We start from the raw sequence: 24,628 nt of genomic DNA, 5'->3' as shown, positions 1-24,628 counted from the left end.
AAGGTGAGATCTGACAGCATTAGAGACCCACCAAATTAAGGCACTTTGTCACTTGACTTATAAAAACTCTTGCTGACATATGTACTTCAGAGTGGAGCTCATGCAGGTCCATGTTCTTCCCCCGAGTTCAAATTTTAAATTGGTTCTTCCTAACATACTTGATTAATGTGAAATGAGACAAAACAGATCCACGAAAGATAACTCGACACTAGTCTACAGCATTCAAAAAGTAAAGCTCAAGCCCAAGCAGTCCTAAATCATTATTCTTTGCATGACATAAGCTTTTCGTACTGCAACAAATCACTCTAAAACATAACCGCAAATGGGAAGATCAAACGTAATCACTTAGTTTCCAGAGTGTGAAAATTGAGATCACAGAGCAATAAGTAATTCATACACCTAACTGCAAATGGGAAGATCAAAGTCATACTTGCATCAGGAATATACATTCTGATACATGATTCAAGTAAAAAAGATCCCTTTACGAGTCTTTTGCGGCAGCTTGATAAACCTTCCATCGGCGAAAATCACAATTATACACACGAGCAACTGTAACCTGCCAAAATGAATTCTACTGTCAAAGGCTGTTTCTCCAGAAAAAGAGAAAGTCCCAAAGGCCACCAGCCCAATTGCCATAATAAACTAAAGAACGTGGTCCTATGAAAAGGTTAGAATTTTTCGAATGCACACAAGTGCGATATTAACCATAATCCAGGTTGTCACAAATTAACAAGACTTTCCAATAGCCTCACACAAATTACAAAAATGACAGCAGCGGTAGTTTGAGATTAAGAGACCTACCCAAAACTGATGTAGTAAATGGATTGAAATGTAACATGGACCTCCAATTTGACATAACTCTGTCTTACCTGGGTGATAGTTAGATGGTAACCTTAAGAATTGTAGATCAGCAATAAGAACTTCTAAACTTGCTTTAGCATTCTCTAAGTTCTTTCATAGAAGAGTTGAAGGCCTGTGACATGAATTTATGCAATAAATAAGATACTTGACATCATTGTTGGAGAGAAACGGACATTGCTTAAACTTGAGTATGGCCTCTTCACACGAATACTCCCAAAGATAAATTTTGGCCCCAGCCATAAACATACTGAATCGGTATTTTCAATGTGAGATGCCATCAGGCTTCAAAATCAGCCAGGAGTTCGCCTATTCAAATTACAGAGCCATAAAAACCATTCAGTTTGGTGCGTGTATCTTTTTCTTGGTAGAAGTTTTGAAGGCCTTAGGTTTTTAAAGCCCATCATGGCATCCCACTCAGGTCACTTTCTTGACCTTCGAAGTTCACACATCACAGCGACTAGCTAAATGTTACTGGCAATATTTCAGGTGTCCAAGTAAAAATCACTTCTTATTCGTTGAGATCGACATTGGTTCTCTGAATCACCAACCTAGATTAAGGACATTGCTTCCAGAAGTGCATTTGCCAATGAGAAGAGATAATAAAAAAAATTCCACATCAAGTCAACAGCGTAAAAATTAGTTCCTAATAAAGCAAGAATTGCACTAGCGCATCCTCTACCTGCTACCCTAAGTTAAAAGGATAGCAAATTGATTGGCTCAGAGACTTTCAAGGGGTACAAAGATATTTGACATGCAAAGTTTCTTGCATAATAAGGATGTGACAAAATTCTATTTGACATCACAGATAGAAGATGATTGATGCAGGGTTCTATTACAGTTCAAAAGAACTCCAGAGGGTAAAATGACAGTACTCCTGATTGAAATAATATGATATGTTGACAAGATAAACGAGTTAACATGGCAAAAAGCCTCAACAGTCAACAGCATGAAAAAAATTGTCAGATACTTAGATACCACAACTCAAATACATGCACAAAGGCGTTCAGCTTGACTTTCAATCATAAAATACAGCTCCCAGGCGACTGTTCTATCTTATGGTGCTAGAAACACACATGCTCATTGCACAAGCATCCAACATAGTGGCATGCTCAATCACAGCTCACTTTGCTGTAGAGTATATAAGCCTCCCTCTGGGTGCCCGAAGAAAATCTAGTATACCGTAATTGAGATGTCTGAACACAGACTTGCAGGACGGAAAGGCAAATGTCGAAAAATGGGAGGAGATTTAGCCTTCTGGGATTCAGTCCTTGAGCTATCTGACATTATGACATACACTAGCAGCCAATATGAAACAGTAAAAACAAAGCAAAGAAAATAACTTCCAAATTAGGTACATGTCAACCTTTTCTCCGTCACCATTTTCATGATACTATTAAGCAAGCCCTAAACTAGAATAACAAGCAAAACAAAACCATGTTTCTGTACTCTTGTGATTCCTCAAAGCACAGAGAAAGGGTCCTTAGAAGGTATTCCCATTATTGAACCCAAGTGCAAAAACTTCTTCATCATAATATTAGCAATTCAAAAACTTTAATGCATGACTTCCCAAAATGGGAGACAATATCATTGATTTCAATACCAAAACCCAAGCATTAGATGATCAAGAGGATGTGATGAGAGTTTTATTAACAACTCATAAATGTAAGATTAGTCTACCATACACCAGATTCAGATATCATTTCCTACTCAAAGGTAATTATATGAAGATGGAACACGAAACCAGCACGTTCCTCCTACCTCTGCATGAGAAATTTTCCTAACGTGGGGAGCATAAACAAGACTTGCTAGTTAGGTGCATCAACACTTTTCATTCGATAAATGAGGAAGAAAGTATTTTAGACCTAAAGTCTTGTTTCCATGCTAAATATTTTTGAACGTCTTTATCTAACTTGGTCTCAACTAGCTATCAAGAATAAGAACCTGTATCATATTCCACTAGATGTCAAGGAGTAACAGAAGAAGGAGCAACAATTGCGGCAACTGCAATCCATCTTCAAGATTTAAAACCTCGAACTTCCAGCACAAGGCTGTCCAACAATGCGGTGCATCTCAATCAAATTACCAAAAGGGAAGCTTGTTCTAAAAAAGCAGATAACCACCACTTTCCTATTAACTTATGAAGGAATTCAAAAAATTCCCCCAAAATCTAGTTCACATAATCAGAAGTACTGAGTGGATGAAAACAACAAACTTCACCAATAGCCTTCTTGGCCTGCAGTCTAAACACTTCACCATATCAGGAACTTTTGCCCGACATTAAATATTGAGATTGAATTAATAACTCAAAAAATGAAAAGAAAAGCAGAAGAACAATATATCAAGCTGACAACAAAAAGATTAACATCTAACAAGATGCTCAAGCTCACCAAGGGTTAAATTGGAAAAAAAAAAAAAAGTGCCTTCATATCTTTGTGTCATTGTAAAGATAAAATCAGTATAAGACACCATGGAGTTGCCGACCTCACTACTATATTAACTTGTAATTTTTTTGGCCGAATATCTATTGCTAACATTACATCTCAGAACCAAAGATCAGATAAACTAATTGCAAGAGTAAACCAATCTCATCTGCCTTAAGGGAAAAAGGAAACTCAAACCGAACTTCAGAGAAGGTTAAAAGAGTAAAATGAGGATATGCCCATTGCATTCATGAAATGAGTAAAATGCTAAATAGACAATCTGCTCCAAGAGGCAGCCCATGAGCTTCTTGTTGTGTGACTTGTTTCTCTTTCCCAAATACATTTCTCTTTGCTGAAACTAAATGATCATTGTGATTGAAGCTTTGGTGTCAACGTTTTTATACCTCTTAACCATCACCATAGAAGTTTCACACTTAATGCTTCAAAGTCATACTCAATGTCCACACACACACACACACACACACACACCTCTAAGGTAATCATTCCACCATATTTCAAACCTCCATATTTTATTTTCAGAAAAAGTACAGTGGCGGCACAGAGGCAGCTGGAGGAAAAGTGTATATGGTACTCAAATGTACATTTGACTATAAGTCGTTCTTTCTTAGAACATAAAGTAATATAACTGAACTAGTGGATTTCATAGCACACATAATTAATGATACAAAAGAATCAGCAGGTGAAAAAGGACCCATAGACATCTTGGATGTCTCTCTATAATTACAAATCCCAAATTAGCAAATGATCCGATCACAAAACCTTCACCAACAAGGATTCATATTAGAGAAAGCCAAATATGACTTTGATTATGAACCACATAATCAAAATTAAACCAACAGAGCAAAAACGACAGCACACTGGGAAATCCTTTTGTTGAGCTACGAGTTTCATCTCAATCAATGAAGATTGCAAGCACCTCAATTCCTCTCCTTCATAAGCATTTGCTGCTTATTCAATATAGTTTCCACAGAGCCAGTTGAGATTTCTGGTGAAAGAGAGAGAAATGTAATGCGTTATATGCATCACAAATGAAGAATACAAGGCCCCTATATATAGGTTGAGAATACAATTAGATCGAGATTAGGATAAGACAACTCTAAAGAAGAAGTTTCATAAGTGGGCAAAAGTGTGGTATTTTCTTGGAATAAATACACTAAAGCATTGGTAAAGAAGGGACCTGAGTAGAGGATTGGAAGGGAGGAAGAGAGGACAATATCTTGTGTTCCCAAAAGGAACATGACGAGACACGCGAAGACAATTAGAGACTGGATCCCAACATCTCTACCGTTTGTGCTCAATGTCATACCCAAGGAAGCAACATAGACCAGCTCGAGAATCTAACTTTGTGCATTCATGAGGAATAAGATGCACAATACAAGTATTAGCAAAACTCAAAGAAGACTATTAATCGCACTACCATACAAATGCTCGTAAAGAGAAATGTTCCCTATAATGGGTGACAGAGTAAGATTGATAATTTATACAGCAGTATGACAAGCCTCTTCGCATAGGGTTTAGGACAAAAGGTGGAGACCAGAAGAGTGAGTGCAACATCTAAGATACGTTTATGCTTACGTTCTGCTCGACCATTTTGTTGGAAAATTCCTAGACAATAACGATGAATGATAGTAATGTTTTGAGAAAGAATTTTAAGTCAATATTTCGTGGTATCATCAATACAAAAAACTCTGATATCTTGAGAAAATGATGTTTTATCATGGCACAAAATTGCGAAAGCTACAAGTAATTTAAGATTAATTTTCCATAAGATAAAGCCAGGTATAACAAATTGATCATCAACAAAGATTGCCAAAATAGCGAGCCTCCTGCAGTGGGGATTGGATATGGTCCCAAATGTCAAAGTGAATTAGATCAAAGAGAGCATGAGAGACTGATTCACTAAGATCAAACAGTAAGACGTGATATTTTCCAACTTCCGAGACAAACAATCAAAATGTTTATTGTCAACAGACCTAATGACCACTTGAAATCAAATCAAAGAACTTAATCTAGATGAAGAAACATGATCCAATTGAGAATACCTGGCGACACCTTGAAGAGTTTGGGATATTTAAGGAAACAAGCTCAACTAGACATCTCACTCTACGGCTTGTCCCAATTGTCTGTCCCATGAGAGCCATGAGAAGAGAAGTGTATATCAAAACCGAGTTCACATAGTTGTCCTACGGAAATCAAATTTAGTCAGGATTTGGGACCTAGAAAGATGTTAGGCGAGGATAATGTAGATGTTGAGAAGTTTCATATATGATTGACTCTCATTTGTGAGTTATTAGCGGTTCAAATTTTTGAATAGTAGGCGCACATGGAGGGAAGGATTTAAATTGACACAACTTAGAATATGAGGTCATGCAATTGCAGCGGGAATAGTAAAAAAAAACCATGAACCAAAATCACCTAGAATGACAAACATAGCAGAAGTGCTAGAGTGAAGGATTCAGATTGACACAAATTAGTATTTGAAGTCATGCGATTGCAGCAGCCATGGTAAAAAAACGATGAATCAAAATTACCTAAAATGACAGACATAGCAAAAGTGTCAGGGAAAGAGGAGCTAGAGTAACCAGATTCTACAACAATGATACAAAGATCCTCTAAGGATAGAGTAACAGACGATCCATTTGGAGAAGCCTTTATGGTAGCAACAGTGGCAGATGGACTTGCATGTGGACCTCGGTTTCGGGGTTGATTGCTCAGCCCTGTAGATTGCCTAGGTCGTAGTTGGTAGCAAGCGGATGCTAGATGAACTTGTCAATGACAATGTTTACAAAATTGGTTGCGAAATGAGGAAGAAGCGAAAGTAGCAAGCACTGTATCAGTAGGTGCAGAGATGTATATGGCAATGCATTACGACTTTAAGATAGCCAATTGAGTCTCCTCAGTCAATAATTTGGAGACAACTGTCTCAAGACGATAAAAAGGTTCTCTAAGCAAAAGTGAATCTCGCACAAGTTCAAACTCATATTCAAAGCTATCGGAAATTGCATAACACGCATACGTTCACGGTATTCAGCAAATTTGTGAGCATTGGAAGCCACATCCCATTGTGGTTCAAATAAGGCTCATCCCATACAGCATACATTGAGGATAGAAAAATTATTGATGGACTGACCAATTGCCTAATGCATATGATGTAGCTTCCCTAGCAATTGATACAGATGGCCAATATCCAAAGTGGAATAATGGCTAGCAATCAGATCCCAAACTTCCTTTGCTGTATCGAATCGAACAAACTGACGTCAAATAGATGAAATCAAAGTGTTTCAAAAACCATGTTAGAATCTGATGATTCTTCCGTCCCATTCATCCAAATGTTCCACAAAATTATCCTAAATTTCATCAGTAAGCTCAGTAGGCTCACGGATATCACCAATAATAATGCCAAAGCCGGCGTCCTCCCAAAAAACTGGACATTTCTTGAGCCCGTAAAATATAATTTGATCCATTCAAAATAGTCTGAATATGTGCGGGAGCTTGCACTTGATCCATGATATGCAGTTTACCAGTTGAAAACAGCATATAAGTGATGAAGAATGCAAAGCACAAATTGGAAACGATGATGTGGCAGGGGATGTGATCAATGCCGCTCAACAGTCAATAGATGTTGGATGATGTGACAACTGATGTGGCAGATGATGTCATTACAAGCAGTTGACGGATGGCACGTGATGACAATGTCACTGTCTGCTACTGGCACGTGCGTGGAATGTGATGATGACATCACTCAATGTGTCTGGTGCGTCTAGTCACGTGAGCAACACGTGGGCGCGTGAGGCGGTGGATCACAGCAAGATCTAACTCGTTGGAGGACAGTGAAGCTGATGGTGGTGTTTATTTTCCGAAACAAGCAACCGAAAAGTGTCAAAGTAGCACTCAAGAGCAACAAGCTATGATGGATCGAGAAGAGGTGGCGAGTGTGGCAGCATCCAAGCATCCGTACACGATGAAATTTCAACATTTGGCTCGTCTGAGGGCTGCAAGTCAGGTGATGGTGTGCACTTTTAAAATGAACAGCAGAAGGGTGTCAAAACGATAACCAAAGGCTGAGGACTTAGTGAAGAACAGCTGCAGACATGGCGGAAAAACATGGCTTGTGCTGCCAGTGTTGCTACGATCACAGTGGTACAGGGTGCTTCCTCAGATAACAAGAAGGGCTCTAATACCAAGTTAAGATTTATGGTAAATCAGAGAGAAAATGTAATGCTGTGTAAAAATTACATATGAAGAACACACGGCTTGTATGCAGGGTGTGAATGTAATTAGATATAATGACAATTAACCCAATCCTAAATAGTATATTTCCGACAAATCCTTCAAACAATGACCCACCAATCAACCTCCTAACTACAGCCGGAAGCACAATGGCAAATGCCTATAAGCAATAAAGCCCAGACCTCCACGACATGCCTCTGATTATGAGCAGCAGCAGCATCAAAATTATACCAAGAGAGAGAAATACGACAGCCCACTGGAAGATCCCTATGTTGAGCTAGGAGTTTCCATCTCTACCAATTACAACAAGCACTCTAAGAGCGGCAAAATCCGCAATTTAAAATTCCTCTCCTTCACCGGCATCTCTGCTGGTTATTCAGGATAGTTTCCACAGAGCCTTCTAACAATGACCCACCACTCGACCTCCAAAAATCCAACAAGCACAACTACACTACACACGCCTATAAGCAATAGAGCCCTAGACCCGCAGGACTGGGTCAAGCGCGTAACAGCATTTAATTTCAACCCAATCAAGCATTGAACACTTAGCTCGCGAAGCTCAGATGAGCTGGACGTCGACTTCCGGCGGCGAATGAAAACGAAAAAAGACGCAAGCAATGAGATTGTGATTTGTGAGTACCGCTCTTGGAGAAAGGCGAGAGCAGAGTTGACGGTGAGGCCTGGCTGAGCGAGGTAAGTCTGAACATCTTCCTCGAACCGAGCACCCGGTGTTCCTCTTCCCTCCGTCGCGACCTCGCCTGAACCCGATGACGACGCCATTGTCTCTCCTCAGAGAGACAGCGAGTGCGCGTGTCGGGAAGTCTCTGCAAGGGCGACGATGGAGGCGAAACGCGCCGCGGATCGTGGCTCCGGAGTCGACTCGAGTCAACAGTTACGACGCCGTCGTTGAGGATCTTCTCGGATCAGGCCGGGCTTCCAGACTGGGGCTTGGCGGTCTAAAAAACGGGTCCAGTGGATGAGTGGGCCGGTTTAGGCCCGAGTCTCTGGGACGTGACCAGACCAGAGTCATACCTGGGCTTTAAGGTTGGTCCGGCCCAGAACCTTCAGCCTAAGCCCATTCTCTCTGAGCGCGATTTTCATTAGAAAAAGAACTACTTTTCTCGAATGATTAGGTGACCTACCTTTTATGAAACCGTTTTCCTTCTCGTCTTCCATTTAAAAAGATACGATCATCACTTATCAGATTGTTTTTCAATGTAGAATTTGCTTGAGTTTAGGCATTGTTACTTCTGTCGAACGCTTGAGGACGCAACATTTGCGGGTCGCTTGGCATGTACGCTTGGCATGGACGTGCCGAGCGCCCGAAATTACGCCCACATACTATGCTGAAATCGTATGACAATGTTCATGACTTTGTTCCTACTCCAGCTACAAATCACCTTGGTGCTTGCCTCTTTTAAGCTAAAAGGTAAGGATATAAAACATTAAAGTCATAAATCTATTTCATTGGTATGAATTCGGTCTTACACCATTTTACATTGATACCAATTCAATTTACCAAGCAAATTTAAGTTGAAAATTGCTGACGTGGTGTTGGTCAACCTATGTGGCACAACTAGCGTTGACATAGATATTTTTAATAATTTATATCTTTCTTTTTTTTTTCTTTTCTTTTTGCGGTGGCTGGCCATTGGAAAAAAGAGAGAGGAAAGAAAAGGAAAGAAAAAAAAAAGAAAGCAAAAAAAAAAAAAATTAAAATGTCTTCGTTAGCGCCGGCCATATCATATAGGACCGTCGGCATTCACGTCGGCGGTTTCTAGTCTAAATTGACCATATATAATGAATTGATACAAATATGAAAATGTTGATGACTAAATTAACGCAACTGAAATGTTTATGACAAAATTGGTACCAATGCAATAAGTTTACGGTTTTTTGAGTACTTTTCCCCATTAAAGTCGAGAGTTTCCCAGTCCCATCAACAATTAGACACATATAGCAAATTAGGGTTTTCCACCTAATCCCTGATTTAATTTCATATGGCCAAAGTCCAATAATTCACAACCACCATGCATGTATCAAGTAAAGAATCCATCATAGGATGATAAAATAAAACTCTAAATCAATCAGCTATCCAAATAAATGGGTGCAAGCAGATTAGGCTGGCCTAACAGGCTAACACGCACCCACTTAGATAGGTAAGGTGCCTCTCAATTTCAGTCACCCTTTATTCCGGGTGTCATGCCTTTTCGTCCATAAAGATGATAGGTGTCAAATCTATATACGACTTGTTTCACACTTTTTAACATGTGAGATTTACTTACACTTTATGTTAAGTGATTAACCAATGTAAATAGATTTAGTAATCCGAATTAGTGATGGTAAGACTAGTTTTAAAAAGTGGCTTATTTGGCATGCCGTGGAAACCGAGCATTTAAAACAAGCAGTCAACCGAACAGGGCATTCGTCACATCGCTTTGTGAATCGTCCAGATTAATTAATTTGGGCGTGCCTAAGATAATCTACAGAATTCCATAAGATAATTCTCCAAAAAAATCAATGAAGACATCATTAGATTTTAGTTACGTACTGTTCCCCAACCATGCTACATTGACTATCTAGTAACATATATGTGCATATATGTTTATAAGGAAACACAAGCACAAACATAGAGGGAATATCCAATATGCTTAATGTAATTATCCATAGTGGACCCTCCATTTTTGTGCGAAAATGGCACCACCATTAATTCTGATTCATTGTACACCAAAAAGAGAACAGTTGATCTCATGCCAATTGCATTTATTGAAGTGGACAAATAGGAGATAATAAAAGGGGCATTAGGTTATCTCCCTTCGGATTGGCCGGTCGACAAAAAGTGACCCATAATATGGTTTTTTGCTAGGAACATTTCTCAAGTCCTCCTAGTTTTTTCTCCATCCTTTTCTGATGACTATTCCCATGCATGCATCAAGTTTGGAAAACAAGAACATCATTGAGATCGGCATCGAAATGACGCGACCGTTCAAAAGAGCGCCAGAGAGAGCTATCTATAAAGCTTACATATGCCGACGCCCGACTATGTACATTGATTACTGGCGTCATTCACGCCTTTCGCCGTTCCAACACCAGCAATCACTACGTTTCTAGCGGTAATGTCTACCAAAAACACCACAGTAGTGCTATAAGAGTTGCCCGTTGATATGATTCAATCATTTCTTGCTTTGTTTCATGAGTGCTCCTCATAGAAAGATCGGCTTTTCTTGTTTAGTAATGTGCTTTTTCAGGTAAAACGTTTACTTTGACATGGGGTCAACTTTACGTGAAGCTAAATGATGTCAATAACCTAAGACAAAGAATATAAAAACATTTTCTCTATAGTGCTTCGCATGTTTCTGTCTCGTGCATGATAGTTCGAGTGAAGGGAAATTATCAAATCAGTCAGAAACCTCTTGTATAGATACGAATCCGATCCTAAATTTTTCGATATTAGCGGTTTTGTCATAAACGTTTTTATGCAAATGTAGTCTTTCTAGCCAATTTTAGCTGGAACCCACTAACGTGACGGTCCAATCACCGTCGGCCGTCGGACGTGGCGCACGTCACATCGGCGATTTCAGACGGAACTCGGCCGGAAAAAAAAACTACATTAGAATTTCGCGCAAAGGTTTAGGACTAAATTGAAAAAATTGACATACTTATTATCTAATTCGCGATCCTACATTCAGCTTATCATTGATCGGATAATTTCTCCCCTCGAGTGAATAAAAACATTGCACCCACTTGACAAGTGGGAAAAAGAAAACCCCGTTGAGCAAAACATGAAACGAAAAATAGAGAATTTCGATTCGATGCTACGTCCAAAGCAAAATTTCGGTGATTTTTAATTTTATATGTCAAGTGGTGAAAAAATAAATATTTATTCGGCTTGCCATCTACTAGACCCTTTCTTTTTTCCCCATTTTACCTAATTTGATATGCTTCATTTCTAAGGGACAAAGTTTCGGGCCCTCCACGTGGGAGCAGCTTCTTTCTTTCTTTCTTTCATTCTTTGTGACGTTTTATTGCATGTGTCTTTTCTTTTCTTTCCTCGTGTTTCTGTGGTTATAGCTCACATCATCACATGTTGCGCACCATACACAAAAGAAAAGAGAGAGAGATAGATTCGAGTTGCTTGCATGGCCCAAAAAAAAAAAAAAAGGTTTGCAACTTATTTTTGTTAGGGTTTTCCACGACAATGGCTCGTGTTGAGTAATGATGTTTCACTCTTCTTCTTCTTCTTTTTCACTCTCTTGATGCAAAGGAAGCGTGATAGGCAGCGATGGTAGCGGGGCGAGTTCAGATCGATAACACATTGTCCTTATATACCTGAGCTCGATGAGGGAGACGCGCGGCTATGACCGATCGAAGCGCGAATTTAAGGGTAAGCAGTGGTATGTCGGAGTTTATACTCGGCTTTTGAGAAGAAAGTATATGAGCTCCGGTTTGAGAAAAGGCGAAAGGAAATCTAGGCATCGAAAGTGAAAGAATAAGTTTGTCTCAACTTTCATCTGAGTGGGATTTGGGTTACTTTGTATGATAACTCTTGAGCTTGACCCTACAAATGCAAAATCCGTAGGGTTTTGAAAAAACTTCGTCTCGAATCCCGAACGAGATCGAGTTATGGACACTAGAGAGAGAGAGAGAGAGATGAATAAGCAATCCCTGAATTTCAACAAGAAAGGTCTGATATGTACCCCGAATACCGATACATTACGCAAGAGTTTGAGTTGTCGATGTATTTAATATCGAGGCATGAGGATGAAATAGCATATTATCAAATGAAAAAAATAAAAGAGAACAATTGTTCAAAAAGTCCTAAACCTATTGCAATCTTGGTAATTCAATCATAAACTTTTTAATTTTGCCAATAAAATTTCAAACATTTTCATGTTTTAACAATTGAGTCCATTCGGTCAATTTTGGTCGAAAGTCATAGATGTGGTGGTACGACTAATGATGAAGTGGATAATTTATAATTTTTTTGGATTTTTATTTTCTTCTATTTTCCTTCACTTTTTTTCTTCTTTTTCTTTTTTATTTCCTTCTTCCCTCTGCTAGCCATCGATGAGCCCGGTGATGGCAGGCTAGCCGAGGTGGTCGGCCTCGGATGAGGGCTGCCCTTGTTGGTCCCGGACAAGGTTCGCCCTCGATTGGGCGGGCGGGCACAACCTCGCCCGATTTGGCGAAAGGATGCCTCTCCAACCCAATCAAGGGCAGTAGAAGGAAGGAAAAAAAAAGAAAGTAAAATAAAATAGAAAAGAAAATTTTGAAAAAAATAATAAAATATTATTAAATTTTGTCAACGTCGATGTCGCTCGTTCCACATGTGACGACGGATTCCATGTCAGCAATTTTCTACTAAAATTGATCGAATGGACTCAATTGGTAAAACATGAAAAAGTTTAGGGTTCGATTTGCAAAATTGCAATTAATTTAGGATTTTTTTCAACGATTTTTTCAAAATTAAAGCGTGCACCCACAATGCAAAGAAAACTTTCCACATGTGATTTTATTCGTCTCTGATTTCAAAGTTCCAATTACCCACCACCTCACCAGCCATCAGATCAAGAGTAGATAAGGCCCCCTATGAGAAAAAACACTGATTATAGTAGGGCTGCAATTTCTCTTGACTATTTTGCAATCTCGGACCCAAGCCAACTATATTTCAACAAACCCAGCTATTTAAAGGAGAAATCATGATCTAAAAGTTTGAACTTTCAATGGATTTGGTACACCTCATCTTCCTCAAAAATATGAGATCAAAGTTAACGAGATTAATGTCGAGACTTAATACTAGAGAGAAAATCAAAATCAACAATCAAATATATCAACAATTAGAAATCTCATGTTGTTATCAAACGGATTTTTGTTCCGGAAACATAAATTTTGTGCCATTCTCAAATGCGTTTATCTGCTCAGAAATTTATCCAAAAGTTAGAAATAGAAATGGTCGGAAATTGATTTCAGAAGTAGAACAATTAGCATTCACGCCCTTAGCCCCCACCACAGTACAGAGGAGGAGGACTACAAGGAAGATGTTGCCCCGGATGTTTTGGTCTATCCACAAACACACATATGAACTTGTTTTTCCATCAAAAAAGAAAATAATTCTTTTGAAAAAAAAATTCCAAAAAAAAGAAAAAATAAATAAATATATATTTTTTTTTCTCAAATGGTTTTTGTTTTTATTTTGTTGCAGATGTGGACAGCTAAAGAAAGGTGGCCTGAGAATCTGATGCAAGGACAAAGGAATTTTCAACTTTATCCCAAAAAGCAAGGAAAAACATCCAAAAAGCAGAGGAAATAGGAATAGTCAAGAAAAAGGATGAGATGAAAAACCACATGGGGGGCTTCGCATATGGGGACAAAATCGAAATAAATGCTGACCATGTGCTTTTCTCTTTACATGCCGGAAAACAAACAACGGCCCCCCCCCTCCCTTCAATTATTATTTCGACCGACCGACCGATCCGTTCTACATTAACTCGAGAGGAATAATATTAATTTTATCAATTATGTCATATAAACCTTTTAACATTTTACCTATTAAATTTATCCGATCAATTTTGATCGAAAATCGCTGATGTGGATATTAATCATGTCCCGCGTGGCATGGCCGACATTCATGTAGATCATTTTTAAAAAATTTGAATTATTTTTTAATTATTCATTTTTTTTTGGTAAGGATTTTTTAATTATTCATTTAATGCTCCTCTTTATTCTTTTCTTTTCTTTCTCTTATTGCGGTCGGCGAGGGTGGTTGGGCCCTTGGTAGACGCGAGTGAGGCAACCTTGATCCTTTTCACTTAGTCCGTGCATAAATTATAATTTGACTTAGTGGTGAAATCGGTCAAAATGAATGGATAGCTTGCTTATGGGAATAACATCTCGTACGCAAGGCCGCTTGGTATATGATCGTCACGAAGGATAGAAAACGAATCATTCCACGGTGCATCGGATACAATTTGGCGAGCACGTAGTCTCTCGCTCCGAACGAATCGATAGGGATGCGGCGAAATCCTTCGACAGGCCTTTTTTAGTTGTGGGTTCTAGGCCCACATACTCACAAAAAGGGTTACTCACGCGAGAATCTTTATCGAACTTAATCCGTCGTTTCAAAAGGAGTTCGAGAGTGTCAAATGCATTAGATTGGCACAAAAGCGCTTACAAACAGATTTTCAACAACTTGACGGCCCAATATGCAATAGTAGCGTGTAAAAATTTCGACACGACCACATGAATCGAAGTAAGATAAATGTAGGACACAATGAATTTAATCAACAAATGACAAGAGATTGAGGACACAATAAGAATCGACCGACAAGATGGGTGAAGGGTCAACACCGAATTTAATCGACTGCAACTAGTGAGTAAACGTTGGAATCTAATCGACGACACCTAACTCTAGATATGATACTATGAATCGACGACGGATCAAAACAACTATGCTAGGCTAAAGGTTAAGCGCTAGTTGAAAAATGCAAGTGTTTTGGGTTTGTTGTGTGTGTGTGTATCTTGCTCTTGCGATGTATTTATAGGCAGGCTCTTTGGTAACCGTTGAGCGGTTTCTTCTTTTGGCCCCACACTTTGCTCTTTTCCATAAGCCACGTGGATTACGGTTTCCCAGTCTTCGCGCCTTTTCCTTTTACCTCGTGGGGATTACCGCCAATCGCTTCGATCGTGGTCCCCCTTCCGCGCGCTTTTCTTGTTCCGGAAGGAAGTGGCGCCGGATTTTACCCCGATACGTGGCACCTTTTTGATTGGCACATACCTTGCTTCAATGTTCCTTCCCGTAGCCGATTATTGCTCCCTCACGTGCTTGTCACGAGTTTTTCTTGGATTATTTTAAGTGTCAACGGGATCGTTAAATCCGAGACGTGGATTCTCAACACGCATCACGGGACCCCCGGAAACGGGGAGGGCTCTCGGAGATCGAACGAACATACCGTCGAGCGCTTCGAGAAAATTGCAAGTTCTTTGAAGAAAGCTCGGAATACGCAAAAGTCCTCTCAAATACGTGATCCACACGATGGTTAAAAGATCGTGGCTTGCCCTTTGGTCCTAATCGAGCCCACAGTGCCGAGAATTGACCACCCCCCGGGCAAACGTGTGCTCCAATTAATTGAGTTTGGGACGGGACAGTGAGAGGTCGGAAAGCCACCGCTATATTTGTCGGGGAGCCGGATTCCGGTCCAACCCCTCCCCCTCGATGCCTCTCTTTCGCTCTCGATTCGTCTTAATCATTATTTAATCGATTTTACCTATGTAATTACGCATGAATAGTGCTTTTTTTTTCCTTAAAAAATAAAACCGCAAAAAATAATAATAATAATAATTAGTGGGTGTGTGGATACGCACGATTCTGAGTGTTCCTGCAAAGGAAAAGCGAGGCGCGACTAAAAAACGATGGAATGATCGCGATGAGTTGTGAAATATCTATGGACTTGACCCCGACATTGTGTCGAACCGGATTTGATTGCTTGGTGGGGTCTATCACATTGCAATCATCAAAGGTCCATGATACATACCGCCTTTAATTTATTTTAATTGTTATTATAATTTTTTTTTTGGGTCAATTCTCTTGGCGCTAAGGTTGATTCCATCACAGAGCAAAAGTTTGGTTTTTTTCCCAATCGATTTCAACTTCTCTTTTGCACTTTCTGGAGCGGGAAAACCGCCTTCCTCTGGCACTGATGATTCCATGTGCTTGGCTAGCTAGCTACGTGCCTGTGGTACCCATGAAGGTGGAATTTATGAGGATACACGTATCTTTTGGTTCATATTCACCTGTGATTATTCCCCTCAGACAAATTCCTCTGGCCTTATTCACCAATTTGAGATTCACGTCATACCGACTAAACTACGTAGGCGGGCCTTGCTCATTTTCTAGCACATACTCACACGAACTGATAGAGCAATGACCATACCCCGAGTCGCTAAAGCCATGTTGAAAATTACAAAAATCATCAACATGAAACTCGCGAAATATTCGACTCGGTCAATATATCAATTGATGGGGGAGAGTAAGCAGGCATGAACTTATTTCATTAAATAGCAAGAGCAGCGATAAAATTCAAAATAATTCTTAGATTGAGGAATCCAATTTCTGCATGATGATTTTTAATTCCTCTCGATCGCTCTGGCAGAAGAAATTGCAGTTGAAGTTCGATTTTTATTCTCCTTGCAGTGAGTGCTTGAAGACATTGCAATACATGACACTTTAATCAAATTAATTGGTTTACAACTAACATGTTTGACTTACGAAATAGACAGAATTCATAGATAATGTGATTTGCCTAGGAACGAGAAAAAAAAGTAGATCTATCTTTTCCTACTTCGGTTTCAAAATCAAATTCAAGACGCTACATGCATTTCTCAGCCTCAATCATATCAAGTAAACTCATGTTCAATTATATATAATATTACTATGTCGAGCCACAATTAATTTATGTATTAATATCAAAAAAATCGATGATCCTGCAAAAAAAAAAATTAAAGTTGCTAGGAGGAAGATAAAGATCTTAAATGCCATTGGGAAAAAGAAATTCGAGGGGGAAAGAACCGAAGCATGAATATTCACAATATTATAGAGAAGATAGAAACAATTTAAGGCAAAAGATTGCTTCACAAAATGGAAGTTGTCCCAAGCTATCGTCCGACACGTGGCGCAGCCGGAGTCACTGGCTCGGCGGCGGTGCGGTAGGAGAGTTGGAGCTCGAGCCGGCGCCGTTGGAGGCGCCGCCAGAGAGGAGCCGAGCGAGCTCGCTCATGGCCCTGACCTGCATCTCCAGAGCCTCGATGTAGTCGGTGGCTTCCTCGAGTATCACCGGCAACGGCTCCTTCCGGCAGCCGGGGACCAACCGGCCGAGGACCCTCACCTTCCTCTGCACGGCCGGCAGCCCCTTCCCCCTCAGCCTCGACACGCTCACCCTCGGCTTCCTCGACCGGCCAGCGGCCGCCGCAGCCGCCGCCACAGCAGCCGCGGGCCTCTTCCGCTTCCTGAACTTGCTAATCCTGATCCGGCCCGCCAGGATGGCCCGGCTCCACCGCGTCCTCCCCTTGGCCGACGCCGCCAGAGCCCTGTCGGCCGCCTCACGGACGGCCCTCCCGGCCCCGCCTCCGGAGCCGCCGCCGCCGCGCCGGGAATTGGCCAGGGCCTGGAGGAGGCTGGAGGAGAAGATCTGCTGCTGGGCCTGGGACTTCCACTTGGAGGACTGGCTTCGGGCCTTGGGTTGGGCCTGGGCTTGCGCCTGAGCCTTCTTCTTTCTCCTCCGCGCCTTCGCCTCCCGCGAGCGGTCGGAGGCGGCGGCGGGCGGGTTGCCCATCGCGATCGGGTTCGGCGAGATCAGGGACGACGACATCGTACGTGGGGGGTGTCGATCCGATTCTGATCTTCGATCCAATCACGGAAAGGATTCAGAATCTCAGAATTTCCGCAGCTTTTTCGACGGATGGCGATTGCTTATTCCTAGAGAGAGAGAATCCGAGCTGGAAACCGACGGGGATTCGCCGATTCAGTGACGTGGGCGGGTCAAGCGATCAGACAAGGCCGCGGTGAGACGATCGACAGAGAATTCTCGCTCGTGGGTTGGGTGGATCGATTCATCCGGAGAATTTGCAGGGGAATTGATAACGAGCGAGCGAACAGAGACGAGAGAGAGAGAGAGATAAAGATGGCGGATGCTTTTAGAGAGAGAGGGTATCAAGAAACGGCACGCGTCGTTTCGCCGATCACACTTTTTATATTGCGCCGCTTATCATTTCATTTTCAATTTTTTTTTTGAGTGCTTTGATCTATAATTAAGTGGAGCCTTCTTTCTTTTCTCTAAGCAGTGACGTTTACATGGAGCAATGGGAGAACATGAGCAGGCTGATGTGGCGCGTATTTATGTATCCGGGATTCCAGATTTAATTAGAAATTGACACGTGTGCATCCACATGAAATTACATAAAAAAAGGGGCTAAATTTCATATAAGGGTCTAGAATGCTTTCATTTTCTCAAATCAGAACTTGAACTAGTCATTATTTCAATTAAACAACCGAAATGACGTGACGGTTTTCAAATAAGGGCTTGAAGTGATTATCATTGTTTCAAATAAGGGCCTAACTTTGCCGGCCAAACTGTCGGTCAATGGTATTTTTGTCAAAATACAATTTTAACCAATTTTTTAGTTAAATTAAATTAGAAATTAGAAATAAAAGTTAAACAAAAAATAAAAAGTAACACAAGAGGAAGGGCCATCACCTCATAGTCGGTGGGTCGGAGGCGATGGCTGGTAGCGGCGGCGTCACCTCGACGAAGAGTCGGCGACCCCCACCAACTAGAAAAAAAAAAAAAAAAAAACAAAAAATAAATGAAGCAAATGCCCCTAACCGGTCTGTGAGTTAGACCCTTTTTTGAGACCGATGTAGCCACTTTAAGTCCTTATTTGAAATAATGTCCATTTTAGACCATTATTTGATAAAATGGAGACATTTTATACCCTTATTTAAAACAATATTCACTCCATGCCTTATTAGAAAAATGAGGATACTTCGAGCCTTTATTTGAAATTTTCCCTAACACAATTAAAAATTGCCCATGTCACTCACTTTTTCTCTCTCTTCCTCCTCCTTCGTCCATGACCATCTCTGAGCCCAACCTTCGCACCCCCCCCCATAGTCGCCTTTGGTGGAGTCACCGGTGCCACAACTAGGCTGGCATTTTTATGCGTCGGTGTTGAGGAGGGCCGCCTGCTTTTTTGTTTTGTCTCTCGTTTTTCTCTCTCTCTCTCACTTTTCTTCATTTTTCTTCTTTCTTCTTCCTCCATCATTAGCGATGATCGAGCAATTATCTCCCCTTGAACCAGCAGCACCGTCCCCGATTCCCATTGCCGACTACAGTAAAAATTTAAAATTTCATGAATCCATTGTCAACTGTTCTAAAAAGTTAAGATGTTAGATAAAACACAAACATCGTATAGCGTGCCACATTAGAAGCCGTTGTGGGAGCTATGGAACACTGAATATTTTTTTTCTCGAAGGAAAGTCCGTCCGAATAAGAAAGTCGACTGACGTGGCTCTTCAATTAAATTGTCCACAGAACACTTGTTCTTATGCGCATTCCTTTTCGTCGTTAATTTGCTTACAATAACACCTCTAAATCCTCTCGCATTTTTATCTTTTCTCATAGCCTATAGATTACAGGTACCTGCAGCATAACATCTTTACCTTTATGGTCATCGTCATTCCAGTCCAAAATCGATAAAGAACCCCCCCTTTTTCTACGGCATCTGTCGAGTTCGATTCCTTGCTCGGCATTCTCATCGCGAAATGTCGCAAGGATCGCAGATTTACGCGCTTTGATCGAACCCACCTCTATCGGGGAAGTCTAATTGTGCCCGTAGATTTTTTTCCTATTGGCATTTTTTTTTCCATTCACTAATCGGAGAATGTACAATGACCCTTTGCATGAGTTCTTCGTTTGATATATTCTAGAATGCAACATTTCACTTAATCTCCACTGAAACTATAATAATATATCTATATATTAAGTGAAACCACTTCATAATCTCACTTTAAGATTTCCTAAACCGCACTTCCTTTCTTTCGCGAGCACCCACTTATTGTTTTTTTTTTTATATAACCATCCACTCACTTTCTTTCTTTTTCTCACCATTAATAATTTTTTTCTGTATCTCTTTTTATTTTTTATTTTTTTAATGGTTTTGGCCGGCAACCTCCTGCCGGCCGGGTTGCCGGCCAAAACCAATAAAAAAATAAATAAATAAAACATAATTTAAAAAGGGAAACATATTTTAATAATTATAAAAAATTTGCCAATTCAACACCGGCATGCTAAATGGACTGAATTGACACATTGTCAAAAGCTTTATGACTCAATAGGCCCAAAAAAAAATTAAAGATTCAATTGGCATAATTGTAATATGTTTAAGACTTTTTTTATAATCCTTCCCCAACGTCTATGCGCCTTCATCTATCTTTTTCATCATCATAGCCACATTTTTGTGCACTTCCGCACGAGGAAAATGTCATAAAGAAATGAGCAGTCACAATCCACAATGCTTTTACTTCTCCATTACAAATGTGAGGAAGTAGATTTTCCTGGGAAAATAGAATTAAAAGGGGTTTTCTTATTCTTGTTCAACTCCAAATTTGTTTTGCTTTGCAGTTTTTTGAGTCGGTGGACATGAAAACTTGGAGGTACAAACCTACAAAATAGTTGCTATCATTGGCAGTTGGGTCTCGCTAGCCGGTGATACATGGGCTCACTTCTCATGACTTATCGGTTCATGTGAAATGAGCTAATATAGGCCGTTAGCACGTAATAACTCTCCCAAGAAGAGCTATTTTTAGGTATTCCCCGCACTCCCCTTGTATGTTAGTTCATCAGATTACATGAGTCGACACATGATCCGACAACGGATCCACATTATCCGACAACTCATGTGAAGTGGACTAACCGGCTCTCAAATCGACTTCTCATCCTCGACTTTTCTTTCTAATGACTCTTGAAATCCCACTGAAAAATTTCTTATTCATTTTTTTTTTATGGGCGCAGCATGGTGTTTCGAGTCAATACACGAAATTAAATTCATGAATCCTGATAAGGAAGACTATTCATACTTGACTAGGGGACTCGTAAGGAATTATCTATGATTTTCTTGTATCTCCTCTCTACGATATTATGCTGGACATGTCGAACTATTGAGACCTAAAAACTTCTTGGGAAATATGTTCCAAACTGCTTTACCACATTTGTCAACACCTTAGAATCACATCAACACAAGCATCCTAAGGAAAGCTTGAGGAAACAAAACCCTAAGAAAAATGCCGCATCAATCGCCTACTAGTTAACATATCCTAATCAACGTCTCTGAGAATACAAAGTTGACAAGTTTTAGGACTCAATTGTATTATATAAAATCTTTGAAGACTCAATTGCACTTACATCATATCATTTTAGGACGTAGGGTGGATTTGATCCAAAGGCAAAAACGGGCTCTTGTGCTTGAAAATATTAGACACAAGTTCCGACATTTTTTTCCCTCTAATCCTTACGGAACGGTTCTCATGCCATTCAAGGGCTGAATTGAGGGCTAATTGACACAGTCATTTGAGGCTAAAATGTTTATCTGGTGTGTATATTTCTCAATAAGCTCTTCACCCGCTAATCACTCTCTGTTGAATCTAAGATTGAAATTCGTTGAACGACAATTCATGCAATTCAACATGATTGATAATCCATCAAACCTCTGTCGCTCCTGAAACACATTCATTGTGCTCAACGGACCTGACCTTCATAGGAGAAAACACAATCTGATAAAGAAAGCAACCAAAAAAAAAAAAAAAATTTCCCAAAATTTGTGGTGTTGGCTTCCACCACCACCACCACCACCACCACCGCAAGTGGTGGTCGGTGGGTCCATTTTTGTTGTCATTCCTAGCAATGATTGGTCCTGCTGGTGATGATCCCCAAAAAAGAAAAACAATAATAATAATTAAACAAAAGAGAATTGCATGTGATGTGTTGGCTTTATCGGTCTTGGTTGGAATCTATTGGGATTTTTCTATTGCCAATTTGAGGAACCGGATGCCCCCACATCCTCCGCACAAACCCGATGCTACATGATAAGAAAAACAATAATCATATCATAATGATCATTAAAGAATACTTAGCGGAATCATATAATCAATCTCACATATGAATTCGTGGAAATGTTTTTGGGGCTCTAGGGCTCACATGAATCTTGCTGCTTTGCTCCAGCTGGCTTCCGATAATCGCCCTATCGAAAACTATACGATTTAAATAAAACGAGTTAATTAATTAACCACTTTAACAAAATTATAAAAAAAAAAAAGTCTATTGATAACCATTGATTCGATTTGTGTGGTTGTGTTCTGCAAATGGTGTGAAAAATATTTTCCTAAAGATAATCGCTTGTATCGTTTGAAATGATTAGTTAATGATTTTTTATTATTGACAAAAATTTATGTCTCAATATTCTCATGGACGATGGGACTATTTTTCGTTTAGTCATTTGCGTAGGCGATTATTTTTAGAATTTTTTTTTTCAAATTATTCATCTTTGGCGAAACAAACAAAGCCTTAATAATCCGGATCCCCATTCGTTCTAATTTTGAAACCCGTGTCCTTTTTCTTTAATGCATGCGTTTAGAACATGGGAAGACCAAAACCCTAGGGTCTTCATTAGGCTGGTGAGATGTGGCAAATGATTTGTACTCATTAAACAGGAGTAATCTTGAATCAATGGCACTAAATCTTTGCTTCTAAGTACAAAAAAAGTGACATTAAGATAAGATTTTAGCCCACATGGAGCGCACACAAAAATGTGTTTTCTCAACTTCCTCGAATGCTGCAATCATGATGGATTTGATTCGATTAGATCTAAGGTGCGACATATCATCCTAAACCTACTTCGTTTTAGGAGAGGTTAGGAGAGAATCTGGGCAAATTTTGTGTTTTTTCTAGGTTCTTCCAAGGCATTATTGTGAACTGGTTTTTCTAGAGAAGCTTGCCTCCCTTGGATTAGACACGATGAAACATTTCCCACCAAAACGGAAGAGGGGCATTCAAATTGCACATGGGAGCCAAATGTTGTGTGGTCCGAGTGGCAACATTAGTGATTTCTTTTTTGAAATAATCCAAGAATACAAACACAGAGATCCGCTAATATGGAAATTCATGAAATATTCGGCAAGTCCATAAACTGTATTATAGATTTATTCTCGAGACAAGGTGGACAAAAATTTGCTGTGTAAGCATCCGCATCGGTGTATTCAATGGTTATATACATATGTTGCATGAAAAAATATTATGTATTTTGAGGCTTAGACACAAAACCCATGCGAAAAAAATTAGGAACCGCACTTATGTAAATAGCTGTTTATACAATGCATCAACCTCTTTTTCAAGGTGAATTACCCACGTGTCGACAAGCTTATAAGTCTTTGTTTCTGACTTTCAAATATCCCTTTTGTCGAGCCCCAAAAATAAAAATTTACACGATACAAATAAGGTTGGCCCAAGAATGGAATTTCAATGAAATCTCTCAAAAAGAGTCTTGACTACCAGCCAAATCGGGAAACCGTCACGGACCACCGGACGGTGACATGGTGAGTATCTCGATTCACATGCTTGTGGGATTCTTCGAAGTACTACAATAATCGCATCTATCTATCCTATGCCAGCATGAACTGAGGAATGGGAACATGTTGATCCCGAGAATTTGATGGGATGCATGGATCGCCAGATCTGGCGAGGGGGGCCTTACTAGCGCTCGCCCTCGCCCGGGCGCGGCCCGGGGAGGCCGATCCTCACCTTTGTCCAATGGTCTGCGACCGGCTATTGCGAGAAAGAGAAGGGAAAAGAACAAAAAACGAGCAAAATTTTAGAAAATTATAAAAAAAATGTTCACATCATTGCAATACTTGCCACGTAGGATCGTTAATATCTACAATAGCGATTTCCGACCTAAATTGGCCGAATGAAATGAATTGGTACCAATGTGAAAAAATCTTGAACTGAATTAGCTGGATCGAAAGGTTTATGACTGAATTGGTACCAATGCAATCGGTTTATGGTTTTTTTTTTTTTTTGGTACTTTTCATAATGAAAGAGAAAGGTTGAGGCAACCTTTGCAGTTCGAGCCAAGCAGACCACGTCAGAATTTTTTTTTTTTGTTGTATATTTTTTGTGGGTCGACGACCACCTGGGATTCATGCCCTGAACTTTTCCCACAAGAAGACCTTGTTCGTTGCTTTATACGTGCATGAAAAATGTTTTGTTCAATGGGAGGATATTTTAGGTGCAGGGTCATGCCAAATTAAGTCCATTCTCCAAAATAATATTAGTACCTAGTAACGATCTTGGTTTACAAATTGGTGATGACATAGTATTGATGAGATCTCCTATTAGATTTGTGTGGTTTGTTACATGTCGATTGGGAAATCGATTTTGTAAAGCGATCTAAGTATCGCTAGTATTACTCTCTAAAGAAGATACGGTTTGATGAATCCGAGCTCATGTTTATGTGATGAATAAAAGCTCCTCAATCAGAACTAGGTCTAA

At 40.0% G+C, this 24,628-nt stretch overlaps 1 protein-coding gene and 3 long non-coding RNA genes across 5 annotated transcripts in view; 1 reads left to right on the top strand and 3 right to left on the bottom strand.

Annotated features, from left to right (window-relative positions):
• LOC115747800 overlaps window positions 1-1,613 on the bottom strand; it is a 2,334-nt gene extending 721 nt beyond the window's left edge. The window contains exons 1-2 of one of the 2 annotated variants that reach the window (XR_007197266.1): window positions 802-1,613; window positions 431-556 (exon numbers count right to left, since the gene is read on the bottom strand). This is a non-coding gene — a long non-coding RNA (uncharacterized LOC115747800). Of the gene's footprint in view, window positions 1-230; window positions 557-801 lie in introns of those variants that run through there. The other variant, XR_004016157.2, reaches the window with a different exon arrangement.
• The window catches only part of LOC125313623, a 20,025-nt gene extending 11,642 nt beyond the window's left edge, over window positions 1-8,383 (bottom strand). Inside the window, exons 1-2 of the long non-coding RNA XR_007197271.1 lie at window positions 8,173-8,383; window positions 7,627-7,631 (exon numbers count right to left, since the gene is read on the bottom strand). This is a non-coding gene — a long non-coding RNA (uncharacterized LOC125313623). The remainder of the gene's footprint in view (window positions 1-7,626; window positions 7,632-8,172) is intronic.
• LOC125313620 lies at window positions 2,966-24,628 on the top strand. Its single transcript, XR_007197268.1, has 4 exons — window positions 2,966-3,099; window positions 3,492-3,494; window positions 14,744-14,747; window positions 24,617-24,628. It is a non-coding gene; the product is annotated as an uncharacterized LOC125313620 (long non-coding RNA).
• LOC115747819 (transcription factor bHLH148) lies at window positions 17,084-18,250 on the bottom strand. Its single transcript, XM_030684118.2, has one exon. The coding sequence runs from the start codon at window positions 17,894-17,896 to the stop codon at window positions 17,213-17,215; it is 684 nt and encodes a 227-aa protein (XP_030539978.2). The 5' UTR covers window positions 17,897-18,250; the 3' UTR covers window positions 17,084-17,212.

This window comes from Rhodamnia argentea, chromosome 1, assembly GCF_020921035.1.
Source record: "Rhodamnia argentea isolate NSW1041297 chromosome 1, ASM2092103v1, whole genome shotgun sequence".
NCBI classification, from domain to species: Eukaryota; Viridiplantae; Streptophyta; class Magnoliopsida; order Myrtales; family Myrtaceae; genus Rhodamnia; species Rhodamnia argentea.
This window is presented reverse-complemented; position numbering and strand designations above follow the sequence as displayed.